This window comes from Phocoena phocoena, chromosome 6 (assembly GCF_963924675.1).
Source record: "Phocoena phocoena chromosome 6, mPhoPho1.1, whole genome shotgun sequence".
Lineage (NCBI taxonomy): Eukaryota > Metazoa > Chordata > Mammalia > Artiodactyla > Phocoenidae > Phocoena > Phocoena phocoena.
The window spans coordinates 31,721,647-31,735,481 of NC_089224.1; the positions used below are offsets into that span (position 1 = coordinate 31,721,647).

The window sequence follows — 13,835 nt, forward strand, 5'->3', positions numbered from 1 at the left end:
TGTAAGACTTCATTCCAGTATTGTGGTTATGTTTTTAATTTGATTTATTCTACCAGTGTCTCTTATTATTTAAAAAATATTTTCTCAATTTTCTTTTGTTAAAGAAACAAATGCCAGGAGAGCTGTAGACAGAGGATATGTCCAAGTCCTTTTAACAATTTATGTAGATTGGCACCGCCATGATAATCGGCATAGAAACATGCTCATTCGAAAAGGAATTTTACAGAGTTTAAAAAGTGTTACAAGCATCAAGTTGGGAAGAAAAGCATTTATTGATGCCAATGGGATGAAAATTCTTTATAACACTTCACAAGTGAGTTTTTAATTTTCTTCCTGTTATTATGATTACCTATTAATGATAGGATTTGGTTCTTAAGAATACTAGTATTTCTAAAAATACTCAAAAAGTATGATAAATATATTAAAAAAATCCAAAAGCCAAAAGGCACAATCGTTTCTCAAATGTGACATCAGACTGAGTTCGAGAAAGTGCTCAGTGCATATCTCTGCAATATGAGGTTTTTCCCCCATACGTAAAAGGAAGATGTATATAAATCTCTCCACTGGGCAGGAAGGAATTCTATATAGCCACGTTTTCTAAGGTGTGCAGTTGGCTATACTCAGTTTTGTATGTTCCCCTCATAAGTATTCACAAATCCTTTATGGCTGGTAAGGCAGATATGTTGTTTGTGAGTGTTCTCGGTCTTTCTCCTGGAGAGAATATTTTTAAATAGTGCAGGTACAGAAGTGAAACCTCGAGTTAGGAATCCTGGTTCTGCCAGCCATCTTATGCATAAACCTTCTCAACAATAGCTTTAGAAAGATTCTAGCATCTGCAGAGTGGGGATATTGCAAAGTAACCTTTTATTTTTACAAGGCTATAATTATTAGAACAAAATCTGTCTTGAAAATTCCAACCAGTCATCTTGGTTGTGCCGTTTTGGTCTTACACACAACAAATAATCTTTTTCTGTGTGAGAGTAGTTAAGAACACATATTTTATGTTAACTCTTAGCTTTTTCTTTTTTAGATCAATCACATGCACTTATTTTCACTATTCCTAATATAGACAGTGATGGATATTTGATATAGGAGGAAGAATTGGGTGACTTTGTTTATGCCACTTCACATTTATGAGCCTTAGTTTTTCATCTGTTTTGACAGGTCAGGTGTGAAGACTTCTACTGAAAATTTCACAGGTTATCAAAGTGCCATCTAAAGCCATCTAGATGTCACTTGTCAATAATAATAACAGTGTTATATGAAATAGTTTCAAATTCGCTGTTCACTAGTCCTTCTCAAGATTAGATACCAGGATAGCAAATTAAACTCTTAAAACTTAAAATTGTGATATTCAGGCTATTCTTTTATAAGTTGAACAGCTAACTTGTTAGGGGTGCTATTGCATGATAGCTGATAGAATTTTGAGAAAAGCTCAGCCAAATGCACATTCCTTTTTATTTTTTACACCTGTCTTAATTTCTTAATCTTTCTTCTTTTTTTCTTCTTCCCTTAAAGTTTCATTTTTATTTTATACCCTAGGCTTGCTAAATGCTCCCTAAGTCACTCATAGATATTACTTAGTGCTTTGGTGACTTCTGGCACCAAAGATGGTACTGATTTCTGCTTAGTTAAAATATTTAAGGAAAATTACTGCTAAATTTGCCATATGAGGTTCTTACTTAAAAAGAGATATTTCTGATTAGTCAAAGCTGTTTTATAATTATGTTAAATTTTTTGTGGTATTTGCCTTTTGAAAATTATTAATGTATTACTTTCCGAAGTCATGTAAAATTGTTTCACTTATTCACCAAAGGCACATTATCTTTTTTTTCTTTTCTTATAAAACAGGAATGTTTGGCAGTCAGGACCCTTGATCCTCTTGTCAACACCTCCAGTCTGATAATGAGGAAGTGTTTCCCTAAAAATCGCCTGCCACTCCCAACGATTAAAAGTTCTTTCCATTTCCAGTTACCAGTTATTCCTGTGACTGGACCTGTGGCCCAGCTCTACAGTTTACCCCCTGAAGGTAGGACCACATGCTTCTTGCTGGCTTTCAGTGGTTATTGGAATTGTGTGACTTTATCTATTTTTGCTTTTGTTCATCTCCCTAGCAAAAGAAGGTTTTAATGAACATGATAAACTTTCATATTATTTTTTAGTTAATAAATACTTCTTCAAATATAAGAAATTGAGATTGAGTAATAAAGGGAAGGAATGTGGGGTGTATTACATATGTGGAAATGTGAAAAACTTTAAGTACCACACAGGAACAGTATTTGATAGTTTATATAAATTTTCAAAATCTAAGAATGTAAACATTAACTGTTTAGGTAATTCTATTTGAGCTTACATTTGTAGCTTTTTAATGAACTTCACTTTTTAAAGTTAAAGGTGTCTAATCATCAAACATGTTACAGTTTATGTCTAACAAAACTTGCACAGTTACTTACCTGATAGAAAATATCATAAATTGGCTCTTTGTCATTTTTGGTGCAATATTGTGTACATAGCAAAGGAAGTAAGAGTTTCCACTTCTTAATGTGGGGAAAAAGCAGAATTTTTTTATAAGACATAGCAAAATTCAAAAGAGAAAGTAGTCTAGGCTATTAATAGAATTTCTAAAGTATTTTCTTGTTAGGTGATCACTTTTTAAAAAAGTAAGAGGTTTTTAATTATATTTAAAAGCAATGCTTTGAAGTAAGTGATTTAAGAAAAATTTTAAGTAATTATAATTAGTTTATTATCCTCAATATAGATTTACCTATGGTATATATCACAGAGTTCACTGTTATGATTGCATTTCTAAAGTATTTAATTATTAAAGTAGAAGTTTAGTCTATATAAAATATCAAAATGGATTATTCAGAAACTTCCTTTAAAAGGTTTAAAAGTCTAAGTCTGGGACTTGATTAAACATAGCTAAGTGAAAACAGTGATCTAATTGCTTCTTCTCATTCCATTTAAAATTGCCAACAGACTTCAAAAATAGGGGGAAAATCTGTACTGAATCTGAAAACTAGATAAAAGGAGCATTCTCATGGAATAAACATAGGGTGTGCAACAAACATGTTGGAGAAAAGAATAGATTAAGGAAGAGTGTCAACTCTATTCACCCTTCTATGAAATGCAGTATCTCTGGCTCCAGGTTGAGGGCCACTAGTACCTAATTTGGAGGGAGAGTCAAGGAGCTGTTGGAATTTCTTTCTCTCTCTCAATGTAGGATTATGGAGGTTTAAGTGGTGGTCTAACTGGTAGAAAGCTTGTGAGACTTCACTATATGTGGCAGGTAGTAACACTGGGAGAGAGATAGGATATACCCCAGAGTGTTCTTTGTTCAGTGTCCAGAAAAATCACATGGATAGAGAAAGCTGACTTGTAGTGCAGGGAATATATCAAACATGGGGAAAAAAAAGACAGAGATGATATTTTTCTGAGGGCTCCTTTTCTGCATCATTTCAGACTGATGGATCACTGAACTAGAAATGGAGACTTTAATTGACTAAGAAGGCTTCACGAATGGGATGTGAGAGCAGAGTTTTAATAGCAATTGCATAGACACAAGGAAAACACCCTGCTCTCCATCATTTTCTCACATATCAGGCTTCATTAAATTTATCACAATTTTCATTATTTTTTACCATCCTCAGTTAGACTGTAAATTCCACAAAGCTAAGACTGTTGTTTTTACCTTCATTTTATCCTCAGCATGCGTTAGATTGCATGAGTTATAATAAATGTGCATTTAACATTTGTTAATGGATGAATTGAGCTGGCCTCAAGACTTATTCTCTTAAACATTTAATGCCAAAAGATAGTGAAGCAGACTCTGGAGATTTGAAGGAAAAGAGTTCTGACTCAAGATTTCTGAACCCTTATTAGAAGCCACCCGTATGTGAAGGTGACATATTCTTAGATATGCAAGGGTACAGAAGCATATTGCCCAGGAACCCTTCTGAAGTAATTATATGAAATAATACTTCAGCCAGGCCAGTGATGAATTAAGTCAAGAATGCAGAAGACATGGTAGTAGAGTAATTGTATTTAACATTACAAATTGTTAATTATGTAATACTAAATAGTTGCTCTACTATTATTTTGAAATATATCAACTAATTTTTGGTGAAAGATACATAATATACGGCTATAGTAAACTGGGTCTTTTGCAATTTATATTCATAGATTTCTTAAATTATAATATTGTTGTATTTCTAAGATGGTAATTATAGAAATAGTGGCCCAAATACGTGTTTCAAAATGTAAAAGTAACATCTAGAGCAGAGATCCTTAGACTAGAATCTACTGAACCATAGGAATCCATGGATGGACCTCAGAGACTAAGAACCCTTTGAAATTCTGTATAAAATAATGTATATTCCTTCTTGGAAAATATTCTTGAAGAGGTCCATCCATCACTGCTATAGAAAAGTAAGAAAATTTCCAAGATGCACAAAATCCGGAAAATGCTGAATACAAAGCGAGAAAAGCAAATCAGTTTCAGTAATAAGATATCTAAAAGGATAAAATACTCCCATTAAAAAAAAAGAGACTCTTAGGTTGGGTTAAAAACAAAATCTAAGTAGCTGATACATCCTGGAAACTCTTAAAACAGCAAGACTGAAAGCTTAAAATAAACAGATTGGCAACTGTGTATTTGTTTTTCTCAGCTCAAGAAAGGTGAGGAAGACATTATTACTACCCCACAAAATATAAATACAGAACAAAATGTTTAAAGCAAGATATCAAAGATGATTTTATACAAGCTAGATAATAACAAGTGTGCCAAGCACTAGAATAAAGGTAGATAAAGCTATAATTATTTGGATAATATGGAGAAATTGATAGAAACACAGCATTAGTGGGTGATTTTAATATACCTCTAAGTTCTTGGCAAGTTAAATAGAGGAGATCCAGTCAATCTAAGTGGATGCTGAAGATAGCTCATGTTAATACATTTGAAAATATGATTGAGATGGACAGTATTTTAGGGAAATATAAATAACTAAAATTGACTTAAATAGTAGCAAACCCACAACTGAATATGCAATCAAGTTGCCTTCAGTGAAGACACCAAACAACGATGACTTTATAGATTAGTTCTCTCAACTTTCAAGAAATTTTCCTATGCTTTATTTTCCAGAGCATAGAAAAAAAAGAAAAGTTTAGAAGCTAGTATGTTGCTGAAATCAAAACCTGGTAAGAATAACCTGAAACAACTTACAGATCATTGTCACTCATGAAAATAAATATAAAAATCTAAAATACTAGAATATTGAATTGAGCAGCATTTTCAGATATAGGACACTTTGACAAAGTAAGGATTATTTTAGAAAGTAAGTTTATTGTAATATTAAGACTTTAATTAAAATTTATCAGTAGGTCAAAGCAAGAAAACCAATGATTATCTTCATAAATGCCGTGAAGAGTTTTGATGAAAATCATTATTAATTCCAGGTAACATTTCTTAAGGAATATTTTCCATGCTAGCTGAGTATTATCTAACTCAGATCAGCAACCAACATCACAAATAGTTATGAAGTGTTAGAGGAAGCCTTTCTCAACCATTATTAGTTAACATTGTTTTGAAAACTCTGGCCAAATCAGTGAGACAGGGAAAGGAAAGGTATTAATCATTAAAAGAGTGAGATAAAATTATATCATTGTCTGCAGAGGACGTTATTGCTCATGTGGAAAATCCAAGCAAATCAATTATAAAATGTATCTTAGACCAGATAAAAGTTCAGTGAAGTCCTGTTTACAAGATAGATAAATAAAATTCACTAGTTTTCTTTTGTGTGCGTACGCGCGCGCATGTAACAGAAAACACAAAGGGAAAGATCACATTTATAGGAGCAATAGGACGAACAAAATAAACCCCTTGAAATATACTTTCCAAAACCTTATGGAAAGTGCTGACTTGTACCTTTTAATTGTTATATCATACAGATACAGTATAATTTATCTAACTAGTTTCCTATTGATAGCCATTTAAGTTTTTTCCTATGTTTTTGTCTTCACTCTAAATGAGCCAAGGACATTTTGAAAACTAACAACAAGGATGATTTATATTCCCTGATTTTAATTGTGAGATTAAGTTATAATAATTGATATATATTGGTGATGGTACAAGAATTGGAATAGAAAAGAAGGTCTCAGACACCCTAAGCTATATGACATTTCACATCTGGAGTATGAAACCAAAGGAAAATACCTATAAAGGAAGATATTTGACAGGTTTGCCTAAAAATTAAAAACATATTTTCTCTTTGATACTGAACTGCATTTCCCCTTCTCCCTATCCAAGGAGTTGTCTTTCTTATTTGCAATAGGCTTTTCTGAATTCAGTGCCCTCTTTTTTCCTAACAGTTCTTTTACCAAATGTCAGTTTTTCCTATGTTTATCCACGACTAACTGGCATTAGTACATTGACATAAATAGACCCGGTTACTCTATGCAATATAAATACTTACTTTGTGTGGTCTATTTCTGAAAGAATTTAGAGCAATTTCGTAACTCTGTTAGGATAGACTGAGCTGATGTTACACAGTGACCCAGTACAGTACCACAGTCCCTCAAGCAACAATAGTAATAACAGACGTTTTTATAGCACATACTCTCTCTTTTTTAGAAATAAATTAATTAATTTATTTTTTGGCTGTGCTGGGTCTTTGTTGCTGCGTGCAGGCTACTCCTTGTTGCGGTGCATGGGCTTCTCATTGTGGTAGCTTCTCTTATTGCGGAGCATGGGCTCTAGGTGCATGGGCTCAATAGTTGTGGCACACGGACTTCGTTGCTCCATGGCATGTGGGATCTTCCCAGACCAGGGATTGAACCCATGTCCCCTGCATTGGCAGGCGGATTCTTAACTACTGCACCACCAGGGAAGTCCCATATAGCACATACTCTTTGCCTGGCACGTTATATATATTAACTCCTTTAAGTCTCCCAAGAACAGTATGTGTGGGTATTTCCATTTTATAGATGAGGAAACTGAGACACAACTTATGTAACTTGCTCAAGGTCAAGTAGTTAGTAACTCAAGGAGCCAGGATTTGAATTAGGTATTCTGTCTCCAGAGCCTATTTGCTACACTGCCATGAGATAGGTTTTTTTTTTTCTCTCTCACATACCCATACAGAAGATGGGTAGGTGATCCTGGACAGTAGGCCTCTGTCCACCAGGTCATCAAAGGAAAAAGATTCTTTTTGTTTTCATCATCTCGTATGGTGGTTTCCTCATGTGCATGTGGAAAATGGTAGTGGAAGAAAATGGAGAGGACAATTTTCTTTTTAAAGGATGTGACCTAGAGTTTGTATTTGCAACTTTGCCTCACATACTGTTGGCCAAAAATTAGTCATATGGCTGTAACTACTGTGAGGGAGGCTGCAATCTATAACCTCTAGCTAAAACTCAGAGGTTCTGTTACTGAAATGAAGGAGAGGAGAACAGATACTTGGGTGGGAGGAATTTATAATCTTTGCTATGATAAATCACATTGGAAATGGAAGTGTAAAAGAGTTTAAAGAAGGTTACATCAGCAAGATGTAGGCATAGGAGGCCCCAACACTTGTCTCCCCTGCAAATGCAGCAAAAACAATAAATAACCAACTACAAACTGATGAAAATATCTCAGGGATAGCTCTGAACTTCAATGAAGAAGCATCAGAAACCATGCAGAACTCAAAACCTGAGGATGGCCACATAGAAAAGTACAGGAAGCATTTTATCTCCATCACCCCATTCCCCGGTCTAGAGCAGCTTAGTACCAGAGGGTTCCCCTCAGTAGAATTTTACCCCATGGAGAAAAGGACAGCAGAAGAATCCCAGTGAGCCTTGCTGCTGTGGATGTTTATAGCCTTTGTTTCCGAGGCTTTGCAAGTCTTCACCAAAGTTGATTTCAGCTAACGGAGCTGCCTGGAGTCCTGCCTCTTGCATTTGTTCCTTGGGGTTGGAGCTCTTGCTGTGGGCTCATATAGCTGCTGCATCTCCCCTCAGCTGGACTCACTACAGTGAGCCCCAGAGCTCCAGACCTCATTTTCATGAGAGATCTGCACATTCTCCCACCTTAGACACCAATGCCACTGCCACAGCAAGTGCACCAGTGCCCAAGGACCCAGGCTTTGTGGTGCTTCCACATGCACCTGATTGTAGGACCCTGGCTGGCTCTGTTACTGCTGTGAGATCCAGCATACCAGATCAGGTGCCAAGGGGGATCCCGTTAGCTAGAACTTCCTCATATAGGCAGAAAAGAGGAGTTCAAAAAGACCCTAGCAGCCTTTGCCCCTGAGGATCCCAATAGCCCTAGCCACCACTGCTACCTGAGGACCTCCATAATATAGGCCACAGAAGACCCCTACAGTCAGTGCTGATGTTGACCTCAACTGATGGAGCTGCATAAAGACGCCACCACTGTGCCTTCCCAGGAAGCAAAGACGCTGCGTGCTACCCAGCTGGTGCTCTTACAGTCACCTTCAGGTGAAAGTCTTTCCCTACCGAAGCCAATCCAAAAAGGCTGGAAGAGTTGACTGCATCCTCAGATGTGCAGACATCAATACAAAACCTTCAGAAACCTGGAAAAGCAAGGAAACATGACACTGCCAAAGGAACACAGTAACTTTTCAGTAACTGAACTTAAAGAAGTGGAGATCTGTGAGTTATCTGAAACAGAATTCAAAATAAAGAAGCTCAGATACTTCAAGAGAAGACAGAAGCAATTCAGTGAACTTAGGAAAACAATACATGAACAAAATGAGAAGTTCAATGAAGAGTAAGAAATCATAAAAAGAACCAAATTCTGGACCTGAAGAATACAATGAATAATGCAATAGAGAACTTCAGTATCAGGCTCAATCAAGCAAGAGAAGGAATCTGTGAACTTGAAGACAGACCTCATGATATTATAAGGTCAGAGGAGAAAAAGAAATCAGAAAGAAAAAGAGTGAAGAAGGCCTATGTGAATAGTGGAACATGATTAAGTGAAACAACATCTGTGTAATGGGAGTCTCAGAAGAAGAAGAAGAGAGAAAGGGACAGAAAACTTATTTAAAGACATAGTGGCTGAAAACTTACCAAATCTGGTGAAGATATGGCTATGTAGGCGCACAAGCTCAAAGATCTGCAAATAGATTCATCCCTCAGAGATCTTCACCAAGACATTTTCATCAGGCTCTTAAGGCAAAGGGAGGATTTTGAAAGCAACTAGAGAAAAAACTTGTTACCTATGTGGTAATACTGATAAGCCTATTAGTAGATTTCTCGGCAGAAGCCTTGCAGGCCAGGAGAGAGTGGGATGATATATTCAAATTGCTTGAAGAAAAAAACTGTCAATCAAAAACACTTTACCCGGGACTTCCCTGGTGGTGCAGTGGTTAAGAATCCGCCTGCTAATGCGGGGGACGTGGGTTCAAGCCCTGGTCTGGGAAGGTCCCACATGCCGTGGACCAACTAAGCCCGTGAGCCACAGCTACTGAAGCCCGTGTGCCTAGAGCCCATGCTCTGCAACAAGAGAAGCCACGGCAATGAGAAGCCCGCGCACCGCGATGAAGAGTAGCCCCTGCTTGCTGCAACTAGAGAAAGCCCACGTGCAGCAATGGAGACCCAACACAGCCAAAAAAAAAAAAAAAAAAAAAAAAAACTTTACCCATCAAAGTTGTCCTTCGGAAATGAAAGAGAGATAAAGAGTTCAACAGAAAAACAAAAGCTGAATGCCCACTCTCACCATTTTTACTCAGCATAGTGCTAGATATCCTAATTATGGCAATCAGGCTAGAAAAAAGAAAGAAAATGCATCCAAGTCAGAAAGGAAGAAATGAAATCATCTCTGTTTGCAGATGACATTATCTTATATATAGAAAACTGTAACATCTCCACCAAAAAACTGTTAGAACTAATAAATGAATTCAGTAAAGGTACAGGACACAAAGTTAATATACAAACCATCAGTTGCGTTTCTCCACACTAATAATGAACTATCTGAAAGAGAAATTAAGAAAGCAATCCCATTTACAATAGCATCAAAAACAATAAAGTACTTACGAATAAGTTTTACCAAGGAATTGAAAGACCTGTTCACTGATCAATAAGACACTGTTAGAAGTTATTGAAGAAGACACACAAAAAAATTGAAAGATATCCTGTATTCTTGAGTTGGAAGAATTAATATGAAAATGTTCATGCTGACCAAAGTGATCTTCAGAATCAATGCAATCCCTATCAAAATTCCAGTGTCATTTTTCACAGAAATACAAAAACTATCCTAAAATTGGTATGGAACCACAAAAGACCCCAGATAGCCAAAGCAATCTTGAGAAAGAAGGACAAAGCTGGAGGCATCACACTTCCTGATTTCAAGCTATTATGAAGCTATGGTAATCAAAATAGTATGGTACTCAAATAAAGCAGGGCACATAGACCAGTGGAACAGATTAGAGATCCCAGTCATAAACCCAAACATATTATGGTCAACTAGTTTTTGATAAGGGTGTCAAGAACACACAATGGGGAAAGGACAGTCTCTAATAAATGGTATTGGGAAAAACTAGGTATCCACAAAAGAATGAAACTGGACCCCTGTCTTACACCATTCACAAAAATTGACTCGAAATGGATAAAAGACTTTACATATAAGGCCTGAAACTATAAAACTCCTAGAAGAAAACTTGAGGGAAAAGATCCTTGACATTGGTCTTAGCAGTGATTTCTCGGGTAAGATAACAAAAGCACAGGCAACAGAAACTAAACGAGTGGGACTACAACAAACTAAAAAGATTCTGCAGAGCAAAGGAGACAATATATTGAAAAGGCAGCCTACAGAATGGGAAAAGATAATTGCAAACCATATATCTAATAAGGGTTTAATATCAAAAAAATACAAAGAACTCACATAGCCGAATGGTACAAAAGAAGATAGTCGAATTAAAAGTGGGCAAAGGACTTGAATAGACATTTTCCCAAAGAATTATGTACAAATGGCCAGTAGATAATGAAAAGGTGCCTTACATCAATAATCATCAGGGAAATGCAAACCAAAACCACAAAGAGATATTACCTCACACTTCTTAGGATGGCTGTTATCAAAAAGAGAGAGCAAATAGCGAGGATTTGGAGAAAACAGAACCCTTATACACTGTTGGTGGGAACGTAACATGGTACAGCTAATATGGAAAAGGACATGGAGGTTCCTCAAAAAATTAAAAATAGAACTACCATACCAGCAAACCCACTCCTGGGTATATATCCAAAGGAATCAAAGTCATTATCTTAAAGAGATATCTGTATACCCATGTTCATTCCAGCATTATTTACAATAGCCAACATTTGTAAACAACCTTAATGTCTTTCCATGAATGAATGGATAAGGAAAAGTGATTCATATATATGATGTACATATATCATATATATGAATATTATTCAGCCAATTAAAAAAAGGAAATGCTGCCATTTGCAACAACATAGATACATGGATAAATCTGGTGGGCATTTATGCTAAGTGAAATGTGCAAGGCAGAGGAAGACAAATACTGTATGGCATCACTTATATGTGGAATCGTTGAATAAAAAAAAAACAATTTCATAGAAACGGAATAGAAAGTTGGATTCCAAGGGCTGGGAGAATGGTCAATGGGGTGATAAGATCAAAGGGTATACATTTTCAGTTTTAAGAAGATTAAGTTCTGAGGATCTAATGTACAACATGGTGACTATAGTTAATACGGCATTGAGTTTCTGAGAGTAAATCTTAAGCATTCGCACCACATGCACACGCACACACACGTACACAAAGTGTTAACAGTGTTAACCATGTGAGGTGATGGACGTATTAATTATCTTCATCTTGATAATCATTTTACCATGATTTACCATTTTACCATATATCATCACATTTTACACTTTCAATATATACAGTTATATTGTCAATTATTCCTCAATAGAGTCAAAAAATAAAAGCAAAGTTTAGAAAAATGTCCTTTAAAAGTATTCTCTACTTTGTTTTAATGCACTCATTTGCTTACATGAGTACTCTCAGAGTACTCCTTTACTCTTCTTTCCTTGTGTGCCCCACCTCTATGGTCCTCATGTCCTTTTACATTCTGTTTCCTGGGTTTTTCTCTAATGCATACTCATTCTTCATCCCCATTACTGCTGTATTGGTCCAGACAGTTATTGTCATTTCCTCTGTTAATTGGTCCCCCTTCATATATATGCTCCCTTTCTCATACCTGCCAGAGTGATCTTTTGAAAAATGTAAGTTAAATCACTCTCCTCTTTAAAATCCCCAGTGCTTATCTTCCATCGGATGAAAATCTAAACTAATTGGCCTATCATACCCTTCATTTTCTCATTCTTATTTGCTTCTCCTAGTACTTTCTCAAGCATACAAGTTAAGTCACGATTAACTTATTTTACAAAGATATAATTTAAATTCTTTATTTTTGCATTATTATTTCTTCTTCTTAAAAGCCACACTCACACACTCTTATGTTCACCCAGAAAGCTGCTATATTTTTCTCCAAGATACTGCTTAATTATTACCTGTTTTGTGAAGTGATCACTAATAACCTTGGCCCCAGGCAGTTTGCATTTATTATTCCATTCCCATGGCATTTTTAAGTATATGCCTTCATTAGGTGTATACCTTTTGTATTATAATTATTTTTTGTTCTTTCTCTCTTTAACTTCATAAGCTCCCTGAGGCAGGGACTATATTTACACATCTTTTAAAAAATTCCCAGCACACAACACAGTGCATGGTACATGGCAGTCAGTGAAAGACATAAATGGGGAGTGAGTTGTAAATGGATGAAGAGTTATTGAAATTTATCATAAACAGGAAACGAGGTGTTTCATTCAGGCTGTTGCAACGTAAGACATTATTAATTTTTTAGAACTGGACAACATTAGTAAAAAAGCTTATATATTTTTAGAGTGCTTTTCCAAATTTTGAAGTACTTTCACTTCATCTCATAGGTTTTTCAATACCTGGAACAACCTTAGAGACATTTTTTATAAGGAAATTTCATTTACTTTTCCATTGGTGATTGAAATACCAGTGTTTTATATATATATAACATTCTACTTTTGGATGTGCATGTTATAGAATGCTTACCTCTGACCTACTTATAGCACATTTTGTATCACAGTGGATGACGTAGTAGATGAAAGTGATGACAACGATGATATTGATTTAGAAGCTGAAAATGAAACCGAAAATGAAGATGACCTAGATAAAAATTTTAAGGTTGGTATAAATTTCTGTGTTTAGTCAACTTTATAAATTGTATTCACAGGTGTAGAACAAAGATTGGGTAGATATGTATAGCTAACAGTAGATTAATTTGTTTTGTCCACATCTTTTTATCATGGATGACTATGGACATTAAGCTATTGAAAGGAAAATAATGTTGCTTTGAATACATTAGTCTGAAAAGGGCCTTAAAAAAAGTTATTTTCACTGTCTCTGACAAGGAAGATTTTATCTAACCTTTCTGACTTAGATTTTAAAGTCTAAGGAAATCTAAGGGTGAAGGAAAGTGTTTTTTGAGACTCAGGTGGCAACCTGTTTTGCTTTGTTAAGTGGTAGAGGGGGCCATTTTAGTATCTGCAGAAAAACATCTTAACTCCTTTATTCTTCAACTGTTTAGCTTAATGCCTTTTGGGGCACAGGGGGTTCATTTGACTCTTGTCTGCTTGGGCCTTTTTGTCTTGAAATGCTACATCAAAATTGGGGTACACTGAGTATTTGACTCTCTCTGGAAATAGAATCTAAGATACTGGAAGGAGATTTCTATCTTAATAGCAGATGTAGAACCAGTTTTATTATCACCAGATGTGATCAC

General features: G+C 35.7%; 1 protein-coding gene across 3 annotated transcripts in view; it reads left to right on the top strand.

Moving 5' to 3' along the window:
- Positions 1-13,835, top strand: part of AGTPBP1 (ATP/GTP binding carboxypeptidase 1) — a 175,169-nt gene that overhangs the window by 72,143 nt on the left and 89,191 nt on the right. For 2 of the 3 annotated variants that reach the window (XM_065879503.1, XM_065879501.1), the window contains 3 exons: positions 105-313; positions 1,852-2,029; positions 13,140-13,237. In XM_065879503.1, coding sequence (XP_065735575.1) covers positions 200-313; positions 1,852-2,029; positions 13,140-13,237 — 390 coding nt within the window. In that variant the 5' untranslated portion in view covers positions 105-199. The remainder of the gene's footprint in view (positions 1-104; positions 314-1,851; positions 2,030-13,139; positions 13,238-13,835) is intronic. The other variant, XM_065879502.1, reaches the window with a different exon arrangement.